We start from the raw sequence: 27,503 nt of genomic DNA, 5'->3' as shown, positions 1-27,503 counted from the left end.
CGAATTACATTTTGAAGATCGCAATCAGCAGTGACACAGTGGTAACGATTACTTATACAAAACGCACTCCAATCATTTCTTTAGGAGACATATACGTCTAGAGGGAGGGAATAAGTGGTGCCTTGCACTGCGTCGTTCCCCTTCAAGTGACTGTGACCTTTCCGGAGCACTCGACAGGAGGCTGGCACTTCCTAAATATGTGTTTATCCTATAAATTAGGTCATGTCATTAAAGATGGGGCAGATTTGTTTGTTGCTGATCAGGTTGGCATTGTCCACGCAGCACGCCTCCGGGGTAATCTCCCTCGATAAGAGAACCCTGAAAGTATGGATGCTTTGTCTCTTTGCAAATCTGATCCAACCGCTTTCCAGCACTAAATCGTCGAGGCGGAGAAAGTCCCGGGGGAAATTTACAGAGCGATTCAGTTCTCACTGCTGGTTAGAGTAGAGCACGGCTGGGCAAACATGTGCCGAGGGTACGTATGCTTTTATTCCAACCAAACACTACACCAGCTGATGTCACGTATTCCGTCCACCCCCCGCTATGGTTTAAGATGTACAAATCATTGAGAATAACTGCTGGTCCAAGTGGGGATGAAAAACCTACGGAAATGCTTGTTCCTTTGGGAGAATGTTTCACAGCCTTGGATCAAATACTGTTTATGATTATTTACTAAATACTACAGGTATATAACCTTTCACTAGAAAAAAAGTAGGGTACACTAGACTCTATTGTATAGTGTTCATGTTAGTAATGGATATGTCTTTTTAGGGGTATCACTTAAAACATACTGTAGCTGTGAAAGGAATCTATCACACGTTGTCTGCCCGTGTTGCAGATGCCTGACAGATGTGAATGTGAAATGTTAATTGTTGCCATCTAATTTTTAACGAGAAACACATCCAATTTTTCACACTCTTAAAGTGAGAATTAATTGTCTTGTCACGAGGAAAATAATTTCTAGCACTGATGGCTGAGTTTGATGCCACTAATGGTTTGTTAAGAGGGAGAAACAACAGGAGCCACCTGGGCCCGGCAACATTCCCAGCAGCCCCCATCATGCAAACACACACCCTCTGGTTTCATAAATCACTGCAGCTTCACAGACAGCACTTGACGGCTGTGCAGAGTCTTTGGAACGAGGCCTCAGAAGTTTTGCCTCTGAGATTCATATCTCTGTGCAACATCCCGCTCTGTCAAGTTACATATTATGCAAATGAATTGTTTACTGTTCATGTGACAATATCAAGGCACGAAAGCCAGTGGGGACCGGGGGCTGTGGCAAGTTACCAAGAGAGAGGGAGCGGAGAGACAGAAAACAAACTCAAATGAAGCAAATGACTCTCTTACTCTTCCACAGTCTTTCGATACTGACTAGGGACTTGGGATCTCAGGGAATCAAAGCACATCATTCTGAGGAAGAGGGTTTCTAACCATATTAGTTCTCTACCTTGTACTCCGTATGTAACAAATAAGGAGAAGTTAGCTGAAAATAAACAAATCAGGTAGAATGTGGACATTATAATGCATATATTCAATGTAAAATATGCGAACAAGAATACATTGTTACAGTGGAACACTGATACAAATGAGTGATCAGTGGGGTAAAAGCAGAAGCATTTCGAATTGTCTGTGTGATCATTAAAACATAACACATCAACATTTATTTTGATATGTGCAAAATTGACCCAGTCAGAGCTGGTTGATGTCGCCAGGGAAAGGAACGTTTGAGGCTCTCTGCCGGAACTGCTACCTCCGCGACCCGACCACGGATAAGCGGGAGCAGATGGATGGATGGATGGACAATGTGTCCGAACTATTGACTTCATCAATAGCCAGTTAAAACCAGTGAGTTTCAATTCTGAAGTGTGAAACGTATTGTTTGGCTACTAATGTGATCAGTTCAACTGGGAAATATCAAGGAAAATGTAATGGCTTGGGTTTGAAGACTATAAACGTATAACAAAAGCCTGCACCTAAAATATGGACGTATGTATTTTGAAATACATGGGGAAGACTTTAAATGGGAATATGTAAAGTGTTGGGTCCAGAATGTTTGAATTTTTGGAGTGGAGTGAAGGTCCTAGCAGAGTGCCTTATTAATTTAAGAAAAAGGAGTTCACAGTGCTGAGAGTTCTTGCAAGTCAGTATAAAAGATGCACACTTAATAGGATAAAAATGTACACAGTGCAGCTTTTTGCAGCTAAAAACTCAAAATAGAAAAAGCCATTAAAACAGACAGATTCTTAAAAAGCATGCGTGGCAACAGTACACCGGTTGAAAGTGGACTCACCTATAAATTTTATATCTGGTCGTAAATCCTTGGCGGAATCTTTCCACAAAGGACAGATAACTCCGAGAGTGGTGGAAAGGTCCACGGTCAGAGATGAGCCAGTCATATTGCTTGGTGACATGTTGCTCAGTGGCCAACGGGTCCTGGCGGGAAGACTGAACTGTTATATGGTCCCATATAAACAGGAAGCAGATGACCTCAATAAACCTCCAGTTCATGCTTTTTTTTAAGCCGCTCTCTGTTCATTCTCGCTCCATTATGTGGAGACCTGATGGGAGAGAAAAGAAAAGGGAAGGAGGGAGGGAGACAAAAAAAGAGAGCTGTTACATGACAAAGTCTATTTTAGCGTTACAAGAGGATGTCATAGAGTGAGGTTAATTGGGTTGTACCGAACAAATAAGATAGTGCCCTTGTCATTGCCACTTTACCGTGACATGATGTGTATTTATTTTCTGCTCTTTCTGAGATTGTTCACCCTTCATGCATCCCTAGAGTTTTTTGGAAAGCCACACAGATTGCGTCTCTTCATACAAAAACTGCTACCCTTTTGCAGATGAGCATGAAGTACATCCTCAGCTGTGTGGCTGTCTCTTTTTTCTTCGACATCTAATTGGTGTCATGATAAGTTCTGACAAGGTTAGAAGTCTGCTTTACGATATGTTATGACACCCAGCCACTAATATGGAAGGACGCCATCTCCCAGCGGTGTCAATTACCACTGGAGGAAACTTTCAACTATCGACTCGCTACTTCATGAATTGTTAAAACTAATGTTGATCCAAAAGATTGGCTTTTTCATCAAATACAAAATAAAAACTCCATTTTGTTTCCCTAAAGCGGCTAGGGATGGGTATTACAATTGTATTATTGCCCTTAGCTCTATAAAATGGCACTTTAATACTAAATATGACCTTAGTCTATAAATATTTTAGAGACAAATAAATTGCTAAAACATATCAGCAAAGAAGCAGGAAGAGTTTGTCTAAAACCAGATTTAAACAAGGCCCAATTTACTTTTTCTTTATTCAAACTATCACAGAGGCAGCGGACAATACACACCTACCACAGCCTGGATGGGAAAATGTACAGTAAATGTAACTCATGCCAACTTAAAATACATCAGTAAAACTAATATTGTGATGTATTAAACAATACGGCACAATCTCCAATTTATTTTCCTTTGAAAGAATGTTAAATGAAACACATTGCGAACAAGGTACAACATTACCAGCATCACATCCTGCCTAAAGAAAGAACAAAATCATCAAAAATAATTGTAACATTTTACCAGAACATTGAAATTATCCATTTCCTCATTTTGCATTGACTGATATTATTATCCACTTGGCAGTGAAATTATGTCTTAGTCTCTTACTGATAAGGAAACGATTTTCATCAGTAATTGCGTTTAAGAACTTTGGCCCCTGGCCGTGGAGCACCCAACAGTGTGCCATGAAATGCTACTGTATGCAAAAAATCCTCCCCCCTTTCATGGTTCATTAGACAATAACACATCATAAAAGAGCAGGGAAAATGTAATGGGTCTAATCTTTCCCTGTTAAATAGATGATGAACTGCTTGATTGCAAACGATACAAAAAAAATCACAGTGGCATACTTAAAGGGAATTACTTATGTCTGTCACTATCACTGTTGAAATTAGTTTGTCGGTTTTTTATGATGCCTTGAATTATTGTTTTATATTTAAGCACCGCCTCTTTTTTTCTCAGTACCAGGAACAAACATAGATCATTTAAATATCTGAAATATGTGAAATCACTTCTTAGAAACATGTTGTATTGAAATCTCAACTATCAATTTAGGATTTTCAGCAAAGGAAATCAAACTTTTTCTTTCACCCTTTCACAAGGTACTCAGCAGCAAACACAAAATAACAAAGTGTACTCAACAGGCCAATTTAAGAAGGATTAAGTTAAACCGCTTTTTCAATGACAAATCTGTCAGTTAAAAAAATAAAGAAATGTGTTTATGAGTTAATTAAATGTTCGGTTAATTTAGATAACCAAAAGGAAAGCCTTGGAATAAAGCCTAGCCCTTGAGGATGTTATAGTAAATACAATTGTATTTAAAGTCATCATAAATCTTGAGTCTTTACTGTGGAACACCAAGCAGAAATAAAAAAGGAAATGCACCATTTTGCTCGTTAATATAAGTCCACAATAGTTATTTAAAAAAAAATATATATATAGAGTATGTGTTGTATTAAATATGTTAGGACCATTGAAATAAAATGAGAGTATAACGGACATTGAACTGCTTGTCGTGGTCGTATAGTTCAGAACAAAAGAGATTGGCTGATGACACCCCACGTCAGTAGGGCACAAAGTGTTTAATATTCATTATTGAGAAACAAATCTAAAATACATTTATGGATTACCGTCCCTAAGCCAGAATTTTGCATTTGTCTTTCTTTTGTTGAAGCTCATATATAAACTGTGCTTTAAATAAACATGACAATACCATTTTCTTTTTTAAAAGTCCACAACTTGCCTCAAGCTGTTTTTTGCTGAAGTTAGCCTGTGACCATGGTTATATTTCTACGTAATGGTTACAGTACCACACAAATGAATATGGCCATCCTGCTATGTTTAGGACATCGGTTATATTCTCTTCTATGGTTCAGGCTGTGCAACATGTGTTTAAGGTTACGCCACAAAACAACACATTTTCAGATAGCAGGAACACAATACATTTGGCATTAAAAAAGATGTTGTCTGGTGGAATATCCATAGCTGTACATTCATTGTTGAACCCCTGACTCTGATTTACATACCGTACATTATGGAACCTTATCGCTATAGTTCAGGCGTGCATTTTGTTGCCTCCCTAAAATGAAAATCAGTCGTGCAGTTGACCCAGTGGCTTAGTCATTTCCATCACCTGAGGCGTCACTGCTGTCTGGATCCCGGAAACGTCCTGCAGTGAGTACATTAATATTCATATGGCCCCATGATGAGTCATTTATCAATGCTATATTCTATAAGCCTGTTTATATATGTATACTTCGTTTTCTCTATCTTGTACTGCCAGGAAATGTTATTTATTTCATGCCCGAATGTCCGCCTTGTGATTTTTGCATCTGAACATTTATCACACCTTACACCAAAATATAAGGATACATAAAAAAGCAGCCCCAATTGACAAAATGTTCAGTCGACAAATATGATTCATCGTGGCCACCAAGCTCTCATTATGATATGGAAGTGGCCATCTTTTTGTTGTGTGAAGTATTTTCCCATTCCAAAGGGATCCTATGATAGAAAACAACAGGCTTGAATTACATGAATGTTCTGGATATCAACATCAATATCTGAAGGGCCCACTTTACTAAATCAATTCGAGCTGGCTTTAAACACTGTCCACATGGGGTGGTTTGATGGACTCTTTGGTATGTTTGGGGTTGGAGCCATGTGGTGCAGTGCACCAGCTGCACAGCTGGGAATGGGCTAGGATTGGAAATCAAATACACTGTAATACTTCCCTTTCCAAAATGCAGACTCTATGTCACGCCATGCTTTTTGTTTAAATGTGGATGCCACAGAGAACAGTCAGGGGCTTTTACCACACAAATATAGTTTACTCTCTAAGGAATAAACTGATGTTCACTTTCAAGAAGTCCTGACTCATCAAGAGCAAATACTCAGCATGTAAATAAGCCACTGAGGGCGGATGATGTTAAATTAGCTTGGGAGGAGATAACACATTTAGTTAATAATTGCTGTCCAGGTCCTACGAGAACTGTTGTGCGTTGTAGAAAAACAGTTCAATGGCATCACAAGGAGAGCCAAATCATTTGGTGGAGAACCGCAGGGGCAATTTAACAACTGGATGGGGGCCATGTACTATAGTCCCTCACTGGTACTGAGATGGGACTGCATATGCAAACCCTGCTCAAATGTTGATGCTTTGGGGGGAAATCTGGCGACCTACAGGTGATATTAACAAAATACTGCAACTGTATCTTTTAGGAGAAAAACTGTAAACTGTATATTCGCAAACATTTCAAAGGTCAAATGATAGTGATGGAAACTCACTGGATTTGATGATTCACCCACGCCCTCTGTTATTCATGAAGAACTACAATAGCCAGTGTCACACTAACATCAAGGTAGGTTAAAGAAAGACAAGTGCAGCATTGAAGGGATGATGGCTTTCTGCCTTTAACCGATCTACTACTGGACTACTGTGGATTCAATGTCAAACAAAGTGGCTTCCTTAAGATTCTTAGTTTGTTTCGGCTATCTGCGATGCTAATAACACGCTCTGCGTTCTGGTTCTGCAAGAAACGCAAACAACAGGAGATAAAAGCATATTCTTTGTTTCATAACTAATGTGACACAATACAGTTCCGGTATCTGTCTACACAGATGGAGACCTTGTTTTCGATGCGGCCAATCAAATATTACATAAGGCAGTACCATAGTGTTTTATCATAGGCAGAGCAGATGGTCACACTGAGCCAGAGAGTAGCCAGCTAAATAACACGCAACACTCAGACTTAACAACAACCACATTAGCTTCCTGCTAAAGTGCCCTTTGTGTCTAACTTACAAACATGAGCACAAGTGTTGTCCTGCACCTTAGCTTGTTGACACCAAACACACATTTACCGCGGGGACAGTGCACTGCTAATGTCTGTTTGCAGCTAGCTAGATAATTATCTGCTCAGCTGCTGCACAATAAGCGGCATCCAAACGTATCTGTAAGTGTCACTTGGGTCCAGTTAGAGGCTGCAGTGGTGCTTCCTGTTCAATGCCACTAACAACCAACCCTAGGGTTCCCTAAGGTGTAACACCAGCTGATTTTGACACACTGTCATCAATAATTTAGATTTTTTTTTTCACAAAGGACAATTTGTGAAATGAAATCAAAAATATGAAAAGAAAAAAGGACGTTATCATTGACCGACACCCTACCAACAAAATTGCATCACAAGTCAACCTTGATTTTCGGGGCCTTAATGTGCCGGTACGTCAATCACTCCAACATGTTAGCAAATGATATGTTTTGGTGAAAGGTGTTTGTTCGATTACTCAACAGAAAGCATCCAATGCAGTCCACTCAACTCCATCAACCTTAAGGGGAAATCACAGGGTATTTCTGTCCTGTGGCTGCATGAACTCATATCTCGCAGATCCCAAATCTGGCATGCAATCCATTTAAAAAATGTTGTTGGTGTTACAGACATATTGTTTGTCTTCTGTTATTTGCAGATGAATGTTATTTGCAGAGTGGAGGAGACAGAGAGTGGATCACGTTTACCCTTGAATAAGCAGGGTAAAAAGGGGAGGATGTCTGCTTCAGGACATCACAAGACAGGACAAGGGAGGCTTGTTTCCTCCATCCTCTTTTTAAACAGCCTTATTCATGCCGCAACTCCTCCTCCATTCTGGTTCATTCAAGGGAATTCAATCTCCATTCTGGACCCGTCACTAGCTTTGCCAATCAATTCCTCTCTCCCCTCTGTGGGCCCCTAAGTGTCCCTCTTTATTCTCTAAAGTTCGTAAGAATGGGGAGGCTTGTTCTCCTTATTTGTATTCTAAATCCCAGGGAGGCAGGAGATCGGGGAAGAATGAAGCCTTTAGCAGGGAGACAGGTAGACTCAAGGGAATTAGAGCAGATATCATGTATTTCTGCACTACCTATCTCTCTATTGCTTGTGCATGACACCTGGTCACGAATATGCACTATTTATTTCCTACATTTTGTAGCTTGAAAAGTCTGGACTGTTATCAGCATGACTGCCTCAGAGCAAATGAATTCACACTGATACAGATATAATGTGCGTACTGCGTAGTGAAGCAAAACCTTTGACGCAAGGTTATGTATGGCAGGCAGCCTACTATAAAATGTTCCTCTGGGTTATTTTAACTTAATCATATTAATACGACCTCAATGTGAGTTAATATGGGAGATATAAAGCAATGACAGAATGAGGAGAGAGCGAGCAGAGCTGCATCTAAATATGCCAAACCAGTGTTGTATGAAGTCTGAGAATTATTATTGCACAGCTCACAGCGATGTCTGGAGAGGCGCAGTAATGGTCTGCCACTTGCAATTGCTGGGAAACATCGGAGGAATGGGAAGGCGGGCCGCGGCTAACTGAATTTGTACTGGATTCCCTTTTTCTCTGAATCTCTCACCTCGCTCCTGTCGTACCTTTTAAAAAAAAGGACTGCAGTGGCACCCTGACCTTCAGAAAACATGGCTGAGCAAGCAACACTGTTGGATAATTAAATGATCTGGTTGGTCAGCAACCAATCAGCTCAGCTCGGGGGGGATCAATGGCTGATTTTAAAGAGCAAACTAATTCACTAATGGTCAGAGTTATTCCAATTTACCTGGCTGCTGAATTATTGTGTCCAAATCTATTCAGAGGAGGATCAATGCGAGCCGAGGAGAGGTGCGGCCGAGGGGAGCGGGTTGCATCTGTCATTTGGAGCAGTGCGAGGAGTGTGCCGCGAGGGTTTATTTGATAGCTGCCTAGGAGAACAGCAGCCATGCGGGGGCGGTTTATGACATGGTTTAAAACAGGGGCTGTCTCTGTCATAAAGCAAACTAATTAATAAGGTCTCAGAGTACGCACGAGAGCAAACGCTTCGGATGGTAAAGGAAGGCCTGTAAGGTTTTTGGGCGTGTGATTCGGATAAATTAAACACATTGGCTAACCGAAGGGCAATTCAATTTAGCATGAAATAAAAACGAAATTAATTTGCTCCATGAAGGATTTTGTAGCAAGGGAAATAAAAACATTGTGACACTTCAATTGTTTTTGTTTACCTTGCATTTGTTCCCTTCATACACACCTTGTCAGTACCGTTCTGCACAGGACAGCTTAACTGATTACCAGTAGCATATGTCTCTTAAACACATGAAGCCAAAAGGGGCACAGAAGTAGTGATGTGCTCCTTTTGTTCATTTCAATCCAGGTGAAGGTGGTTTGCACTGATAGGAGAAACAGAAGGATTTCTACCTTTGCAGCCAGCATCAGTCCTTCAAAGACAATGAGACGCTAGCTAGCAAAGGCAAGCCATTTGTCACCACATCCGCCACTGCTGCTGCATGCTTCTGTGGCTGTGTTACAGATTAAGATTGATCATTTGTCAACTCGTAAATTGGCTTTCAAGTGCTTTCTCTAATTACTCTGTGGTTTTATTGATGAGAAACCACTGACTGCTTTCCTTCGATTTACCTCGCTGGGCACAGTCTTTATTTTGAATATGTTGCCCGCCTTCCTCTTCAGAGGCTTGAGAGGGGCAAATGAAATGGTGCAAAATGCTCCAACCTGAAGACATCTGTATACCTCCTGTTCTCACGTTCCACTGAAACAATGTGAGATTAAAGGCAAAACTGCCAGAGCGAATTCCATCCCCTTAGCTGGCTGCACTCAAAATGCACCCAGAGGAGCCCCTGACATGAATAAGAGCCTGGATAGGAGTTGCTGGGAGGATGTAAATGACACTGTTCGTACTGCAGCTCTTCCCTGCTCATGCATGTAAATGTCAAGTGAAGTTATCCACTGTGTGGTTTCCACTGAAGAGACCCACACAGATGTTGTATCAAAGGAAGGGAAGAACAGGGCAAAAAGGAATTTCTCAAAGGGATTGAAAATGTTTTTATCTCTGAGAGAGCGCATGTAAGAAAGGTATAATATAAACACACCCAAGGTGATGCGGCTCTCAAGTGTCTGCATGAATAGACACATTTTGTTTTTCTTTATTGCATTTGTAACTGCGCTTTCAGTCAAAATAAAAAATAACAGGCATTTAATGATGCGGCAATGCGAGCACCTCAGGCCTCATTAATAAATATATATATACTTTTTTCTGTAATTACCAGCAGATTTAAACAGCAGATCCTCCTTTCTCTTTTCTCCCTTCTGTGACTGATCTGTCATAATTGCTTTTGTCTGAAGCATTTCACTCTCACCATCAGTGCCAAGGAGCAGGGTGTGATGAAGTGTTGTTGCGAGGCAACTGTAAGAACGCAATTGGATTTCAGAGCTGCATTTTATTGTACAGACATATGTGAGGGAAGTATCACCTTATCAGGGTGAGGGCATGATTTGCTCATCCTATTTCAGTATCGGAGTTACAGGACCCGGGAAGGGAAAATAAATGTTTCTCGTTTTCTCATCCTTGATTTTATCAGCGCGTGCACAGGATGAAGCTTGAACACAACCATTTGTTTGATTCAAACTCGTCCCTCTTCACTTGCACTCCTAACGACCGTCATACTTGTGCAATTTCTCCCACCAGATGTTTATATATCACAAGAAAAAGTGTAGGGCAAAAAAGGAAAAGATAAAAGGAAAATGTTGAGCCAGCACATTTCTGAGAGTTAATGCTGCTTCACCTTTTCACAACAACCTTCTACTTTTTTAGGGGTAGTGGTTTTCTGACAGGAATACATAACAGCTGCTGGCCTCTCAAGAGACTGGTCCACTGGCATTATGTGGAGAGATTTTGTCCAGCTGCAGTGGGTTATTTTTGTTCGCCTTTGCTACCCACCCCCCCCCGTTTGCTCCGCGCACTCCGATGCAATGCCATCCCAGAATTGACTGACCTCATTTCCTTCCTAAAAATGTGATGTTTATTTTCCAATTCCTCTTTTGACGAATTGCTAATCACAAGACGTTGGCAATAGTTCCCTGCTCTCCAGCAACAAAAGAAAAAGGGTGTTAAGGCTTTGGTCAGTGCTCCTGTTGTTACTAATTCAAAAGCCATACATTTATGAAATAGAAAGAAACAAAAGAGCAAGCAACGACTCAGTGGGTTCCATAAATCAGCTAAATCTGCAGAGACGCAGAACAGATGGTGAAAAAAAAAAAAAGTGCTTCCATCTCAATTCCTTGCAGATTAAGCATTGCAAAGCTAAACTGCTCCGTATTACGTATGCCTCGTGCCACGGCTGTGTATGCATATCAATATTCGAAGAGTGTTTTTGTTCAGTGCCAGGCTCAATCACCCTCACAGCTAGAAGAAATGTCCAACCCCAATTTAGTGTCATCTATTAACCTACAGTATGCTATTTGCTATTTACTGCTGCAATATACACTACACGTTCTATCATTCTATTATATTTGAACGCAGGGTCTATGCAAACATGGTTACCCAATTAATGTGAAATACACATATTTTTAAGCTTATGATTAAAGAAAGGGTTCACAGCTTTTTTTATAAAGGTTTTGTATATTTTGTTTAGTAAATGTCTCTCTTAAAGGAGAGGCACAGTGAATAGAGTACTGATTTGGGGGAATGCTCTATCATATACTGTACACAAGTGCACTCACATGCAGTGCTGTACATACTGTAAATCCCCATGCGCATAGGCATCCTGAGCAGACATTTTTAGGCCTGATATGACTAAAAGGATTGTGAATTTTTGCTGAGAAAAGCAATTTCTTTCTTTCTTTCTGGACCATCTTTTTCCCCTGCTTCCTAGGAGGTTATCGTTTGCAAAAACGTGCCCTTGATATGGGTTATAACAGCCAACTTGTACCCATTCCCCATGTTAGGATAGAAAATAGAGTGCTCTTGACCCCTTGCCTTTGAAATTCTACTTTCGCTGTATTCCTCCCCTAAGCTGTACTCTCTTTTATCCCGTAGCTCTGAGGCTTTTGCCACAAGGCTTGCATTTTCATTCTGCATGTTCCAGCATTTCTTTGGCCTCCTTCCTTTTCAAGATGTAAGTATACTGAGTCATAAGCCATGTAAAATGCATGTTCTTATACAAAGTATTCTGTGGTTGTAAGCACTAAGTAAAACCTCAATGCATGATAGCCAATAACAACATGCCCACAGCTGCTTAATAATTCACAGACCAATTTTTCCAAATGTGTGCTGTGAGCCACTGAAGAACTGTGGTGATTTCCAATGTTTGAATTCCAACAAAGGAGAGCAAAAAACTCTTAACAATTGCAATTGGAATAGAAAACCCCTTTAGTGCCTAAAAACCCTTAATATACATCACATTTGAATTACATTAATGTAAAGAATTACAACATTTCTGACTTTATTTAAAGTATTTAAAAAATACAAGATTGGACAAATTGTATGGAGCAATCTATCAGCTGAGCTGGTTACACAGTTTACTAATTAGTAACATATCTATTTGAAAGGTAATATCAGCACTTGCTTAGTGGGATTATGCGAATAACAGAAATAGTCTTTAGCCAATACATAGCAACTGTTCTGCAGGCGGCACCTCTCCCCTTTTATTTTCAAATGTTCCTCCTTGGCTGCAAATGTGAATTTGTTTGGCTTTCTAGTCTGTTGTTTTTGCTGAGAATACTTTTTTGTGATGGATAATGTGCTTGAAGCACTGTGTGAATAGACTGTTGATGTATGCAGGTGGCAAGCTGGTGCGAGTTTCCAGGGTGGACTTCTAGACTGCTGCCGGATTTCCTGCTGATTTTAAAAATCAAAGATGTTTTGCATTATCAATCAATATTATTGGTAGTAATTGTATCAGCATCATAAATACACTCTTGGTGCTCATTACATAACGAAGACTCCTTGGCGTTTGAAGAAAGCAAATGTGTAAAGAGTTAACACTGTAATGGTGTGCTTTTTAGAGAAAATGTGCTTAACTGGGACGCTCACTAGGAGAACCATCTTTGTCTGCTCTGGAGATAAGCTTTGGTAATCCATATCCTCTTTGTGACAAGACCTTGGCTTTATGGAATGACGTGAGTGAGCTCTTTGCGTCTGGTACAACTCTTGATAGGGGTGGCAACAGTGATTATGTTAGTGCCTAAAAAGCGACATTAGGAAGCAGTGAGTCTTAGGAGCAGTTGAATGGGTTAATAAATTGCTTCGTGATTAGCGATTAGCTCCCATGTTGCTAATAGAGAATGTGTGAATACAGGCTCACTTGAATGGATAATGAACTAGGAGGAGGCTGCATGTTGAATTTGTAACTGATATGATATTTAAGAGGAGGTAGGAATAAAAGGAATTTAGCCAAAAGGTGTGGCGTCAAGGGAGTAATGAATGAAAGAGTAGCCTGGAGGTGAAATTATAAAAAATTAAGAAGTCTCCCTTATTAAACTTTTGCTAAGCTCAATCACAATGATAAAAGACTTGTCTGAACGTGAAATATTTGAACAAAAGATCATTGGAACAGAGCATCAAAGTGCAAGCACATTTTATGGAATCTCTCCGGAGCTCAAAAGTACGTTGACTGAATGTAATCTATAAAGTCACGGTCATTGTCTCTCTTAAATATGATATCTTTCCAGAACTACATTTCCTTGAATGTAGCCAGATTGTTGTCCATGTAAAGTCTACCTCCATTGCAAAAAAAAATCTGCTCACCACTGTGACTTGAATATGCCGCGTTGCTTCTTCTTGCCCTACATTGGTGTCATGATGGCATGCAGAGTCTGCACAAATTCCACTGAGGACGCTGCTCAAGCTAGCTTCACCTGGACCGGCCTCTCCATCATTAAAACTAACAACACCAGCTCCATCAGCAAGACAGAGGTCTTTGGGGATGGTACATGTGTGTGTGTGTGTGTGTGTGTGTGTGTGTGTGTGTGTGTGTGTGTGTGTGTGTGTGTGTGTGTGTGTGTGTGTGTGTGTGTGTGTGTGTGTGTGTGTGTGTGTGTGTGTGTGTGTGTGTGTGTGTGTGTGTGTGTGTGTGTGTGTGTGTGTGTGTGTGTGTGTGTGTGTGTGTGTGTGTGTGTGTGTGTGCTTTGCGAACATGTGTGTGCTTATGTAAATATGTACTGGTCCTTGTCCCTTAAGATTCAATCCATGTTTTCTGTTTGCAAAACATGCCGCGTGCTGTATATGTATTTTTGTGGTTGGGTGAGCAGCAATACAGGAACAATGAACGAGATCAATAAAACACGCATTGGTAATATGTCATATTTTCCATACGACTAACCACACAGGTCACCAAAGGCATGATGAAGTAACAGTATGAAAATGTCTAGATGTTTAGAAAAAACTGAATTTCTTGCTTCTTAATTACACCAGCAAAATGTTTCTTTTAGTTACCAGCTGCCTTAGTTTTGAGGCAGTTCCAACTCTTTCAAGAGCTTTCATATCAATTCAGAGTCCCTGGTAACCAGCACGTTTGAAGCCAACCATGCAGCTTAACATTTCTTTACCACACGAGTGCAAGTGTCGAGCAAGCATCATATTAAACGATGATGTAACTTTAACATCACAGTATGCAGAATACCCACATCGTCATTACATCCATAATTCATCTGGTGGGAATTAAATAAAGCCGAACATGTTCACAGTGAATCAGAGTATACAGGGGCTGATTAAATCATATATGAGATGCTTTATTGCGTATTTATAGTGCACGCCGTGCATATTCCCCCATTCAGCACACTGTCAGTGGTTTGATTCAAACACACTGGAACACAAATCATTTTCCCGTCTGGCTCTGGCATGCTTGTCAGATTTTTTGCTAAAACGGCATTTCAGCATAACAAATAGGCCCACTGTGGACTGGTTTGTGATTCTTTATTCATAGTTCAGACACTTAAGATCTGTTTGTGTCTTCTTTCTCTGTGAGGAGAATAACACATAAGACTGACCATAATAATCCTGCCACTTGGTGACTACGTTACTCCAAAATTAGAAGAGGCCTGTTAATAGAGTGAGGTGCCAGGTTGGCACTGCGCTGGCGGCACTACACTTGGTTGAGAAAACAAATTATTCAAGTTAAGAGACTCAATCAATGTTGAAGGCAAGTCAGTGTGTCACCCACTCAAGTGTTTCAGAATGAATCAAATTGGAAATATCTTTGATGTATTATTGCCTGCATATGGATGACTTAGTAGGGGTATCCAGTTTTTACCCAATTATAATCAAATGCATTTAGAAATAATTAGCTGCCACCATTTGGCTTTTTGAGGTCTAGATGTTGCATATCCATGAAAAGACTGCAGTACAAATCAATGAGATGAGTTTTTTGATTTTCTTTTTACAGATGTATTGAGTCACTTTTTGCTGGCAGGTATAATCTAAAATTGAAAGAGGTGTTAAGGCACAACATTTAGCGTAGGTTGCATCTGAACATCAGCTGTTTCATGTTATCTGATACACAATTGTCCCAAAGCAGATTATAATCACCCCCAACATTTCGTGATTGCTTTTGACTCAGTGCAAAGCAAGCCCAGGGGGAACACCATAAAGACCTCTCTGCTTTACAACGGGATTTCACATTATTACAGTGGTTTTAGTTCATCTAAAAATGAAATTAGTTAATGTGTCCTTTGGCAAGGCTTTTTTATGCTCACAGAAAAGACTACAGAAGATTCCCTAGATACTCCTCGTACCGCTTAACCCTTACAAAACCTCCTGAGTTTTGAGGAAACAGCTCCATTCTCCTTTACCCTCTCGCTCATGTATCCCCGTGCTCACCATCTGTCAACCCGCCTCCCCTAAAAGAGGATCAGGAGAAAGGCCCCCTCCAATTCTCCCCACCTTTAATAGCAACGTCCTTGTGTTACATGATCACCGGGTGTCAAGATTAAAGAATGGCTACTGCTTCCCAGGGAAGACATAGATAGGAGACAGAGAAAATAGCACTCCATAATTACTGATAAATCGAGCACAGTGCCTCTCCTCCTTCCACTTCCTCCCTGTCCACCTGGCCCTGATGTCAATGTAAGGGGCTGAGCAGGTTAAGCCGAGAAAATTGTTGACCAAGGCAGCCACTTTTCTTTTTGCACTGCTGATATTGCAGTTAAGTTCTAGCAATTCAGGGCCAATTGACTGACTTGGAGCTTTTATTCGCTCTCCAATCGTCTCTTCTCTGAAGTGGAACTCAGTACAAGACTCACTTAAGGCAGCTGCAGCCAGAGCACAATGGCACCAGCTTACACAGCACGAAAATATACCATGCTACACAACAGCCGGTAAGCTTCTATCATAAACATACAGCGTGAGTCTTGCCTGCAGTCTGTGACAGGGTTATAACCTACAGAGGATGATGGATGCACAAGAAAGCTAGCATTCCTCTCCACTGAGCACGACACATGTGCTGAGGAAGGGGCCTCGGCTGGCACCAGTGATGAAGAATGGCCAGCTGGTTGGGTCTCCTTCCTCCAGCAGGCAATCACCAGGTGGCAACCCACTGCCATTGTTTATTAGTAATCTCAACAGTCTTCATGGTAACCAAAGTAGAGACAAATGGAGTCCAACAGTGCATGAAGGCCTCTGCGGCAGCGAGACTGGTTTATTCCATCCTGTCATATGGGAGAATTTGTATGTTTAGTTCAGTCGGTGGTGAAGAGGCTCCGGGCATTTCCATTACAAGCGGTCTTTGAAATTATGAATAGTATGTATGTAATCCATGTGCCGGACAGCTTGATCTTGTGTGGCAGGGGTCGGCAACACCTGGCACGTGGCCAATGGTGGCACGCGGCACCGTAACCAGTGGCACACTAGGAATAAGTGGAATAAGTGTGTTACATTTTATTTTCGGATCCTGAACGAGACCGCCGCCAGAGCGCGTCTCCCCGTTACCTGCAGAAGGAAGCCATGCACGCAACGCAGCCCCGCTCTCTTTATCTCCAGGTGACTTTCTGCCGCTTTCCTCCGTGGTGCAGTGCTGATCGCTTCACCACGGAGGAAAGCACTTCACTAATTGCTGTACCCATAAGGAGCTGTACAAATGGCGCAGTTTTTGCCTGGCTGTGTCTTTAGTTGAAAGCCCAGTGGCGATCTGCTCATCTCTCATCGAAATAACATGCTACAAAGGGGCGGACTGGCCATCTGTGTGTTTAACTGTCCTGTCGGCTCCCAGACCGTAGTCGAGGAAACAGGGGGGATGACTCTCTGTCGTCTCCCAGGGCAGAAGCAACAAGCTTCAGGTTCAATAACCCACTTTAGCTTAAATGACTGGAGAGTTTTTTGTAATGGCACTTCATATCAAAAAGGTTGCCGACCCCTGTTGTATGGTATAGATGCCAAACCTGGCCAAAAAAATGGACTGTGTGTATGTGTAGTATTAGCTTCATAATAAAAAACGATTTTTAAAAACATTGGCGATGTGGCCAGTTTTTGGTAGATCTACTTAATTTCCCTAAATTGTTTTGAGCATGAAATGTTGTAAAGATTAGCAGCCTTCTCAAAGCACATTTCCACTTACACTCTGACTTTCATGGTGAGAAGAAAAAATACAATCTTTAAGCAATGTGATTAATTATTAAGATAAAACTTAAAACAAGGGCAAACAAGTTTTTGTAAACTGTTTTTTAAAACTCTAAGCTGTCCTGTATATTTGTCCTACTAAGTTTCTCGTTAATTGTATTCAGGGTTGTGTGTATTTTTATTATTTCTGGCCGCAGTTGCCTTTCTACTTTTAATAAATATGCCATGCTTGATCTTCTTTTCAGAAACCATGCTGACAGTTGACCTAACCCTCTTTCCAGCAAACTATTAGCGCTTTTGTAGATTGACTTTTTTCATCCATGATTTAAGAAAAGCTCCTAATAAAACACAGCTGGTACCCTCTATGGGTGAAAGTAATATATTTTCTGTTAAATGTCCTAAAATGAAAATTGTGTTTTAACACGGTTTCTCTCCCATGATTGAGAATTATTCTTATTTTAATTGAGGAATTAAAGTAGTTTTTGGATTTTACAGTATGACCATTTGTACAGTAGACGGTAGCTTTTCAGTTTTTCATTAGAGTTGGTGTTTTCACAGTTCCTTCTGCTATAGTGTCTTTCAGTGAACATCTGCTGGCTTGTTTCCTTCAGCGGACATTACATCTGGGATTTGGAAGGGTTCAGTTTTAGTTCTTGCTTTTTTTAAATGTGTTTTATCCCATCCCTTTCAACTCAGACAAACTTCTTACTTCGAACGGATCCAGAAGACTGGGAACGTAACAGAAAAGATTTTCGGCCGCATCACTCTAGCTTATTACCTGTAAATATCAATAATTACAGAATTTGAAAGATTTTTGAAGTAAATATATCTGTTATCAATGTGTGTATGAACAGAGTCCACCACAAGTTTTAAAATATGCATTTAAAACAACAAACCTTGATTGTGAACATCTAACTTGAGAATATTGATGCCATTGTGACATGCTATGAATACAAAGAGAGAGTTTTAGTATAACAATAATTATAAATGTAAGCATAAAGACTATCTAAAGGCCAAGTAATAACATTTGTATGTCTGGACGAGATAGAATATTTGTATTCTGTTGTCTTTTAATTGAATTCTTTATCCTTAGGCAAATCCAATTTAATTATAATAATGTCAAAAACAATATAACATTGTTCAGGTGTGAATCTGCCTCTACACAAATAAATATTCACGATATTCCAACTATAGCAGTGAAACACATTAGTTCAAAAGACAGGTCAATATGAAACTCAGCTAATAACTGTTTTTCTCATTCTTCATTCATTGGGTACATTTTAAAAAATGATGGCATGAATAATTAGTAGATATTAAGCTGACCAAATACACAAACACTAGTTGAAGATGTGATACAAGGTTATAAGAGTTACCATAGCAACAGCCCTGGAGGCAAGGCCAAACGATCACAAATAAGCACAGATCTCTTTTCAACGTCCCTCAGGCTAAGTGTGACAGGATGTGGTGCTTTGGCAATGAAACTCACATACTAGATATGCAAATGTTCTAATGGTTCATCCATCGGGACACGTACAATTGGCATTGGTGTACATGAAGGATCTATGTATGAATTCTTATTAATATACATGTCTGCTGCTGTGGCAGATGTTCAGCCGCAGCCACTCAAAAAGCCCACAGTGCATAGAGGGACATACAATACACACACACATACACAGACACAAGGTCAGATATATAGAGAAAATCTATAGGTCGGTACTTTTGTGAAAGTGCTGTGTAAGGCCATTCATGTTCTACTTCTGGAGTCAGTGGCACAATGGTTTTTACAGCACTCAGATGTTTCAGACAAAGAATGCAGCACTAATCTTCTTTGACTCTTAAAAATTATGTCAATTTTGCTAAAGAAGTTACTTTTAAGGGGACACACGTTGCTGATTGACATGTGTTTTTCTTAAAAGCCCAGACACACCTAATCCAATTCAAACAAAGTGGCAACCAAAAGAAAAAACTGAGAAACTAAAACGGCATATATAAAAACCTTTGTCATCCATCCATCCATCTTCTCCCGCTTATCCGTGGTCGGGTCGCGGGGGTAGCAGTTCCAGCAGAGAGCCCCAAACTTTCTTTTCCCTGGCGACATCAACCAGCTCTGACTGGGGGATCCCAAGGCGCTCCCAGGCCAGCGAAGAGATATAATCCCTCCACCTGGTCCTAGGTCTACCCCTTGGTCTCTTCCCAGCTCGGCCGCTTGTATCCGCGATCTCGTTCTTTCGGTCATGACCCATCCTTCATGACCATAGGTGAGGGTAGGAACGAAAATGGCCCGGTAGACAGAGAGCTTTGCCTTCTGGCAAACCCTTTACGGTGCGGTAAAGCGACTGCAGTACCGCTCCCGCTGCTCCGATTCTCCGGCCCATCTCACGCTCCATTGTTCCCTCACTCGAGAACAAGACCCCGAGATACTTGAACTCCTTCACTTGGGGTAAGGACTCATTCCCTACTTGGAGTGGACAGTCCATCGGTTTCCTGCTGAGAACCATGGCCTCAGATTTGGAGGTGCTGATCCTCATCCCAGCCGCTTCACACTCGGTTGCGAACCGATCCAGTGAGTGCTGAAGGTCGCAGACCGATGAAGCCATTAGAACCACATCATCTGCAAAAAGCAGTGGTGCAATCCTTAGTCCACCGAACTGCAGACCCCCCCCCCCCACGACTACGCCTCGAAATCCGATGTATATTACAAACAGGATTGGTGACAAAGCGCGGCCCTGGCGGAGGCCAACCCTCACCGGAAATGGGTCCGACTTACTGCCGAGGACCCGGACACAGCTCTCGCTTTGGGAGTACAGAGATTGGATGGCCCTGAGTAGAGACCCCCTCACCCCATACTCCCGCAGCACCTCCCACAGTAACTCCCTGGGAACCCGGTCATACGCCTTCTCCAAGTCTACAAAACACATGTAGACCGGATAAGCGTACTCCCAGGCCCCCTCCAGGATCCTTGCGAGAGTAAAAAGCTGATCCGTCGTTCCACGACCAGGACGGAATCCGCATTGTTCCTCCTCAATCTGAGGTTCGACAATCGGCCTGACCCTCCTTTCGAGTACCTTGGAGTAAACTTTCCCGGGGAGGCTGAGTAGTGTGATGCCTCTGTAATTGGCACACAAGGGGAACCATGCATTAATGTCATGATACTTACATTAATTAATTATGAAAAGGCCTGGTTTGCCGGGTGCCTTAACAAACCTCTAGTTTGTGAAAAGTCATAATTTGTGGCTGAAACTTGTAATCAAAATGTGAATTAAATACGTGATTACAGGTTAGGTCACAAATTGCCTCTAATCGTCACAACCAAGTCAGCATACTAATGCAGATCCATGAACATTGTATCTGCAAACAGATTATATAAGAAAGATACAATTAGCTTTGTAAATTAAGCTAAGCCAGTGAAGCAGTTCAACTGGTAAAAAAAGCATATCATTCCAACCCAATTTGAATATTCATATTGAATCAGTAATTTGCTGCATTTCAGGCTGAGCTGCAATATAGGCCACTGATGCTGGGAGCCACTGGCATGAGAAGTGCCTCGCCTCCACAGCATCCTATCATCATGGGTCAGTCTGTGAATCAACCCTCGCTCCCAAATGACTGCTCAGCTGTTCAATTCTTCCAGATTGGGACTTACTGTCTCTACTGAAAATAGCAGCTTCTTATCTCAATCCAGGCTCCATATTTAGATCCCAAATCTTCTTATCTTAAGGAATATTTGGAGGTTAGTAAAATGTTCCAGCAGGGAGTGTTTCAAATGTGATAGTCAGCACCAAAAAGATTTGTTCGAGATTAAAAACTTCTCTGTGCAAGGCCTATTTAAAATGTGTTGGAAAGATTATCGTTCCATGATTGTTCACATCTTAAATTGAGGCTTTTTACTTTACACTGGCAGACGCTTAGCTGACTCAAGTTATACTTTGGATTTGTGTATCTACTTTAACAGTAAGTGTAACAGTACAGGATTAAGACAAATGTCGTATTCCATTACTTAAAAAAAATGTTGTATCTGATTTAATCATTTTTTGCTAAATAACAGATGTATTATTGATAACTGTGATTGTTTTAAATGCAAACAAATAAATACAATAATATGTGTGTTGGATTGGTTGTGACTGGGGCAAGTCTGTAGTGCACTTGTACATAACTTTATTGAGAATCAATTAATCCTATCACCCCCTTTAAGTGCTTTAAAGGATGTTCCCTGCTTCAACACACTGACAGTGTACAAAGTGCCTTTTAAGAGGGGCTAATTTTCAGAAGATGAGAAATCCCTTTTTACCATAGTGATCTCAACCAATTATGAACGATACAGACTCACATAGTAAAGCTAAAGTGCTGGCTATTTTCTATTGCTTGCTTGTCGATTGTTTTCCCCATTAAGCTTCAAAGGATGCACTCAGTAGGTGAATGGCTATCTTTACAAGCATACAATAATGAACCCAATGCTGACCGTCGGAAGTAAGCCAGACGTCTGATTGAAGTGAAAACTTTATACATTGTAATTAACTTGTGCTTTTCAGTTTGTTAGGGCTAAATCATTCAACCAATTCAATCACTTGTCAAATGACCCATCTACTATCATTCTCTTCACGTTATGACTACTTTCAGAAGAGGAGAGAGATATATGCCACTAATGCACTTCTGTGTACAGTGTTTATGAAAATAAATAAGAGTTACCATGCTGAAAATCACCGGTGTATCTGAGCTATAGTTTTCAGTGTGCACCCTGGAAATCACTGTTGGCGCGGTGGCACCCTCCGAGAAGCTGTAACCACTACAATCACCCTGAGTTATGACCAACCAGCTGGATGTGTGCCACAGAAGTGTAAAGAACTTTGAGAACTGACTTTGTTGAAGCATGCGGCTAGAAGGAAATCATTCACACAGGGCTCCCAAAGCAGACTGGCTATGTATTATTGTGTTGAGAAGATGAGTTCCAATGTTGAGCAAAATGGCAGAAACCATAAAAATGAAGAAACTACACCATAGTTGTCTTCTAGTAGCATGATGTACTGGGCACATGACCAATGATGATTACATGCAACTCAATTACAATGTGTCAACTGTCTGTGTGATAGACGACTCTACAAGATAACTGGGTTACCATGTTAACATTTATCAAAATCATTATATCAACCTTAAACCTATGATTAAGATTGTCATGGCCACTTGGCAGCAATGCCCAACTGTAAATATAACACTGTCATATTAAGACACTTACAAAGTTGATATGGCAAAAAATGTTAGTCGGCTTATTTGTGCGTTGAGCAGACAAATCAGGCTCTTTAGCCACTAAATCCTTCACTGTGTTTACCATTTAGTCGCAATCGTTGTCTGACGTTAAGTGCTAGGCAGGTAGCTTACAGTGTATGGTGGGCTTATCTCTTTTTTTTCTAAAAACAGCTTGCTGCATCTGTGATGATGCATTTGGGAGCAAGTTTTACAATACCTTCCTCATGCTTTAGTTGCCGGAAAATGGATATTGTAGATTATAATAGTAAGAAATGTTGTGTGTGAACAGTAGCCTAAAAATATATGTTGGGTGTATAAGTTTTGTAGATATATATAGATATATGTAACATAGATAACATATCAACCAGACACGCTGATGTAGAACATGATTCCCGATTACATTTTCCCCACAGGTGTATTCATGCTTTGGCTACCCAAACAATTACCACAAAAAGAGAATGTCTGCAACCGATTTGCCAATTGCAAAGTCACAGCTGCATTTAATTTCTATATGAATCTGGGCTTGAAGATATATTTTACGACTGAGAAGACCGTATTTCGATTAGGATATCTCAGACACAACTTCTAGACTGGAACAGATCAAATGACATTGCTGGAGGGAATATGGGAGGCAACAGTGAAGCAAATTAAGTTAAAAGGTTCTCTGTGTAATCGCCGGCCAGTGCAGACCTCTATTGTTCATTGATGTGAAAGACCACGGCAAATCAAAACATATCTCTTCCTCTCCCTCTCTTACTCACGGCAACACCAGGCAGAAAGTCCAAACGGATGTACAACAACAGCCATCACCAAACAAGGAAAGAACATGGCTGTGTCGTGCCAGATGAATGACTGATAGTATAACTGTGTTGTCATAGATATCATATTTTAAGGAGTATTAACTGAGCCGCCTGGAACTTCCTAATAATACAGGGGCAAGGTTTCCAGAGGCTCAAATTAGCATCACTTTTGTGTCTCTTGCATGGCAACCACCAAATGTTAGGTCAAGATGAATCATTTGCAGAGGACTTTGATTCTTAACCAAATATGCAAGGTCTGATCGTGCCCATTTGAAAGCTGAAATAAGTGGTTTTCTCCTTCATTTGAAAGCTAAACCCCTAAAAATCTTGCAAAAATATTAACTCCACTGCAAAACTCCTGAACTGCAGCTCCTCTAAATTAGCTTAATAATTCATGATTTTTACTTAACATCGTATTCTGATTCATCAGCAGTCAAGGGGCAAGCCAAACAATAGGCTTTGCTTTCAGAAAATGGATGTGCATTTATATATTTCTCTTGATAAATAATTAATTTCTGGTTGGTTAATTTTTGATGGGCAATGTATTTCTTGATTGTATTATAAAATGGTGCTTATGCTCATTCACAAACACTCAGACGGTGGTACCCTGCTGTTAGGAAGAACAAGAGGGAGAAACTGGAGACTGGACAGAAACCGCTGCATTCAGATGACAAACTGTGAGTGGTGAATGTCTACATAGTTTGTAACAATATAATTGTCACTATTGTGATGCTTTTCTGAGCCTGCTTTCAGTTCCCCCGAGGCTTCACACAGAGCTCCAAATGTGTGTCTTTAGTCACTGACAACGATGGAAAAGAGCAGTGGATTCAACAATCAATGTTAAAACTGTGATTGAGTTCTCACAGTCTCAATTCAATATGTCCTGTTCTGTGCATGGGGGTTCAAAGAAAGGATTTTTTGAGGCCGTTCTAGGAAGAAGAAAAAAAACAAATGTTACTTCTGGAATTGTTAATCAAGGCTTAACATGGTTTGAATGTCATGGTGTGCAAAAATGTAATTAACCACTTTTGATCGCCAACCCTTTAATTGTGAGCCTACGGGGTGAGAATTCATTTTGAACATCATACTATATGAGCATGCTTCGCCTCCATGTGGTCTTACGAGACTGATAGCAGCAGCACTATAGGTCAAACAGCCCCTACTGTAGGTCAAATGATTCAGCTGCCTCTCAAAGACATTGTGTAAGCTCACCAGCTTTTCTGAAAGATGTTGTCACATGTCATTATGTGACCCTGTTGTTTGTTTCTGATGAAAACAGATTTTTTCAAAGCTCATGGGAGGTAGCCTTCTGGCCTGTATGCTGCAACCAGCCCCCACGTATAAACAATAGCGTGCTAATACTAGAATACAAAGACAGTGACATTGAGGGAGAGAGGGGGAGATGGTGGGTTATGCCACACTATACTGCTCTCGATCCACCACAATGACAGATTGAAAGTAAGATACACACGATATGTTACTAGAGCAGCTCTGTGTGTAAAGGTTGGAAGCAGGAACTGTATTTTCCGTGTCTTATTATATCTGTGTGTGTTCATTTTCTTGCCTGTTAAGAATCAAAGTCACATGCTTTATAGACAATCCATGCGTTGCAGTGCCAAGGTCTGTAAAAGGACCTCTGTGGCTGAATGTTCTCTCTTCAGTCCTGGAAAGCATCATCAACACTGGGTCATCTCAAGCCATGACACAAATAGAGCTTTAAGCTACTGCTGGCATTTTCATTTTGGCAATGTGATGTGAAATGCCTTCCCTCTGAAAAAATGATTACATGTTGCCAGCGTTTTGCCAATGAAAAGGCCACCAGATTGAATGAGGCATACTGAGTAAGGCTGCTTTTCTTCAGCAGGTTCCGCTGCTGCCAGTGCAATTTTCTGCACATTTGGAGACGAAGGCAAAACAATACTGCAGGATGTATTGACTTGTGTTAATGTCAATTTCAAACATTAAAGCTTAACTTAAAGTTCACATTCAGAATGCAGGATTGTTCACAGTTGGGGGCCACACAGACACATGTTCAGCCCGCTCTCAACATATTTCAATACCACTGAAGGACTATTCCTTCAGTGGTATTGAAATATGTTTATTGCATTATGGCCATTATTTGTCTTTGTTTTGTCTTTTATTATACATGGCATTGTTTTTCTGAGTATATGTGTTGTTTTTACATGTATGTAGCTCATTAGGCTTGCTTTCCAAAAAAAAAGAAAAACTGCAGTGACAGTTATGGAAGAGCAGATGAATGCTTCCGGACCAATTTCCAAGAGAAGCCACGTCTCTAATGTCACAGAGTTGGTATCAGTATGATACACAGTTATCTTGCCTTTAGCCACATCATGACACCTGGAGTAAAAGAGCATGAGCTCCCCTCGCAGTTAGTCAGTGGAACAGCAATCAAAGCAACTTGAGGGAACAGGGAACGGCAACTTTGCCTCACTGGTGACATACCCGTGCACACACAATAAAGCCAGCATACGTGCTTTCTTGCACGCGCCTTTAGAGCCACGTACAACTCAGTCCAGCACGTACACAGGAGCACAGTTCCAGCTGACTATTTCCTTTCACAGAATCCAATACGGGCAGTAATTCAGCCGTAACACGGAGGAAAACATAATGATACCAGGAAGCATGACCGCAACTCATCTCGTGGCCAATATCCAAGCTGGGATGGCACTCACTTTTAGTTAATGGATCATGCAGTTCCGGGACGAATGGATCAACATGGATGTAAAAAGCCACACTGGACTGCAAACGTTTGTAGCTTGAACACAAATATTGATGCCGACTCCACAGAGATCTGCAGGCCTGCTAATGCACCTTCACTCTGAATGAATGTTGCCCCATTCAATATAGCCGCGGCAGGTCCGCGTAATATGCCAATTCTGAGATCATTGTTTCTCCCGGTGTTTTATGCTCCTTGTTATCCGCACTTCTGAAGCATCACCGCGGGAAGATGCTGTCTCACAACGTGCAAAGAGATCGCAATCAGTGCACCCTAATCGAGAGAAAAACTCATTTGCATAATGTTTGGAGATGATGGGTTTAATAAGATTATAAGAGTCATGATATCATTGTAATAGCCTAAGAACGCTCCGTCTACATTCGGTCCGGGCGGAGCTTGGAAGGACTTGCACGCCGATTATTTAAAAGGTCGCTTCACAGTGCAAAGAACAAAATCGCCTCAATCCTGAAAAAGGACACCACCGGCCACCTCAGTAACATGCTGACCACGCAACATCGCCATAATTGTGCCACAATATAGCCCTGCCTACCCCATCACTACCTCGTGGTCAGTGATGGACAGAAGAAGAAGAAGAAAATATATAACATTCTCTCATTCAATGTTAGAGGTCCAAGCCGGGATACTTACCTAAAACTGACTCTCCCCTCTTAGCTGTATTTGCGGTCCAAGATGTGTTATTGCTCGAGCCAACAACTTCTGCTGGAGCATATGTATCCAGTGCTCATGCTGGTGGCTAAATCGGTGATGTTGGATTGCGGATGATTTGGCAATCCTTTTCATGCTCAAGGGAAAAAAATCCTTCGTTTCGGCGTGGTCTTGGGCATTGGTGCGCAGAGAAATAAAGTAATGAAGTCCGTCAGGAGGGGAAGGAGAAAAGGGGAGCTCTGGTTGTGAGATTTATGCCGACGTGTTTTAAACTGTTCTGTTCTCTCTTTTTTTTTTCTCACCGAGCCGTTTGCGGTTGGAGAGGTGTGGGATGGATATCTAGGAAGGGAGGCTGGGATGCACAGACTGAGGGCGAGAAAGGGGAGGTACAAAGAATACAGTCTCGTATTGTAGAGGACGGTCATGGCAGACAGTAAGGGGTGGGTCTGGACTGGATGAGGAGGAAGGCGAGGGAACTGGGGGTGTTTGAGGATAAGAGGCAGTGTCGTGACTTTTTTCTACAGATGGGTAACATGTACATCAAGGCTGTAGGTTTTAGCTTGACTGCGATCAATTAAGGTGACGGAACTTTGGGAAACTAAGCAAAGGTGAAGAGAGGCTTTG

At 41.2% G+C, this 27,503-nt stretch overlaps 1 protein-coding gene across 1 annotated transcript in view; it reads right to left on the bottom strand.

The window, feature by feature from the left end:
* brinp1 (bone morphogenetic protein/retinoic acid inducible neural-specific 1) overlaps positions 1-27,230 on the bottom strand; it is a 132,286-nt gene extending 105,056 nt beyond the window's left edge. Inside the window, exons 1-2 of the mRNA XM_034096529.2 lie at positions 26,862-27,230; positions 2,294-2,561 (exon numbers count right to left, since the gene is read on the bottom strand). Coding sequence (XP_033952420.1) covers positions 2,294-2,511 — 218 coding nt within the window. The 5' untranslated portion in view covers positions 2,512-2,561; positions 26,862-27,230. The remainder of the gene's footprint in view (positions 1-2,293; positions 2,562-26,861) is intronic.
* Between the last annotated feature and the right edge of the window lie 273 nt (positions 27,231-27,503).

Source organism: Pseudochaenichthys georgianus, chromosome 12, assembly GCF_902827115.2.
Source record: "Pseudochaenichthys georgianus chromosome 12, fPseGeo1.2, whole genome shotgun sequence".
Classification (NCBI taxonomy): Eukaryota; Metazoa; Chordata; class Actinopteri; order Perciformes; family Channichthyidae; genus Pseudochaenichthys; species Pseudochaenichthys georgianus.
Note: the sequence above shows the minus strand (reverse complement) of the source record. Positions and strands in the feature narration are given on the sequence as shown.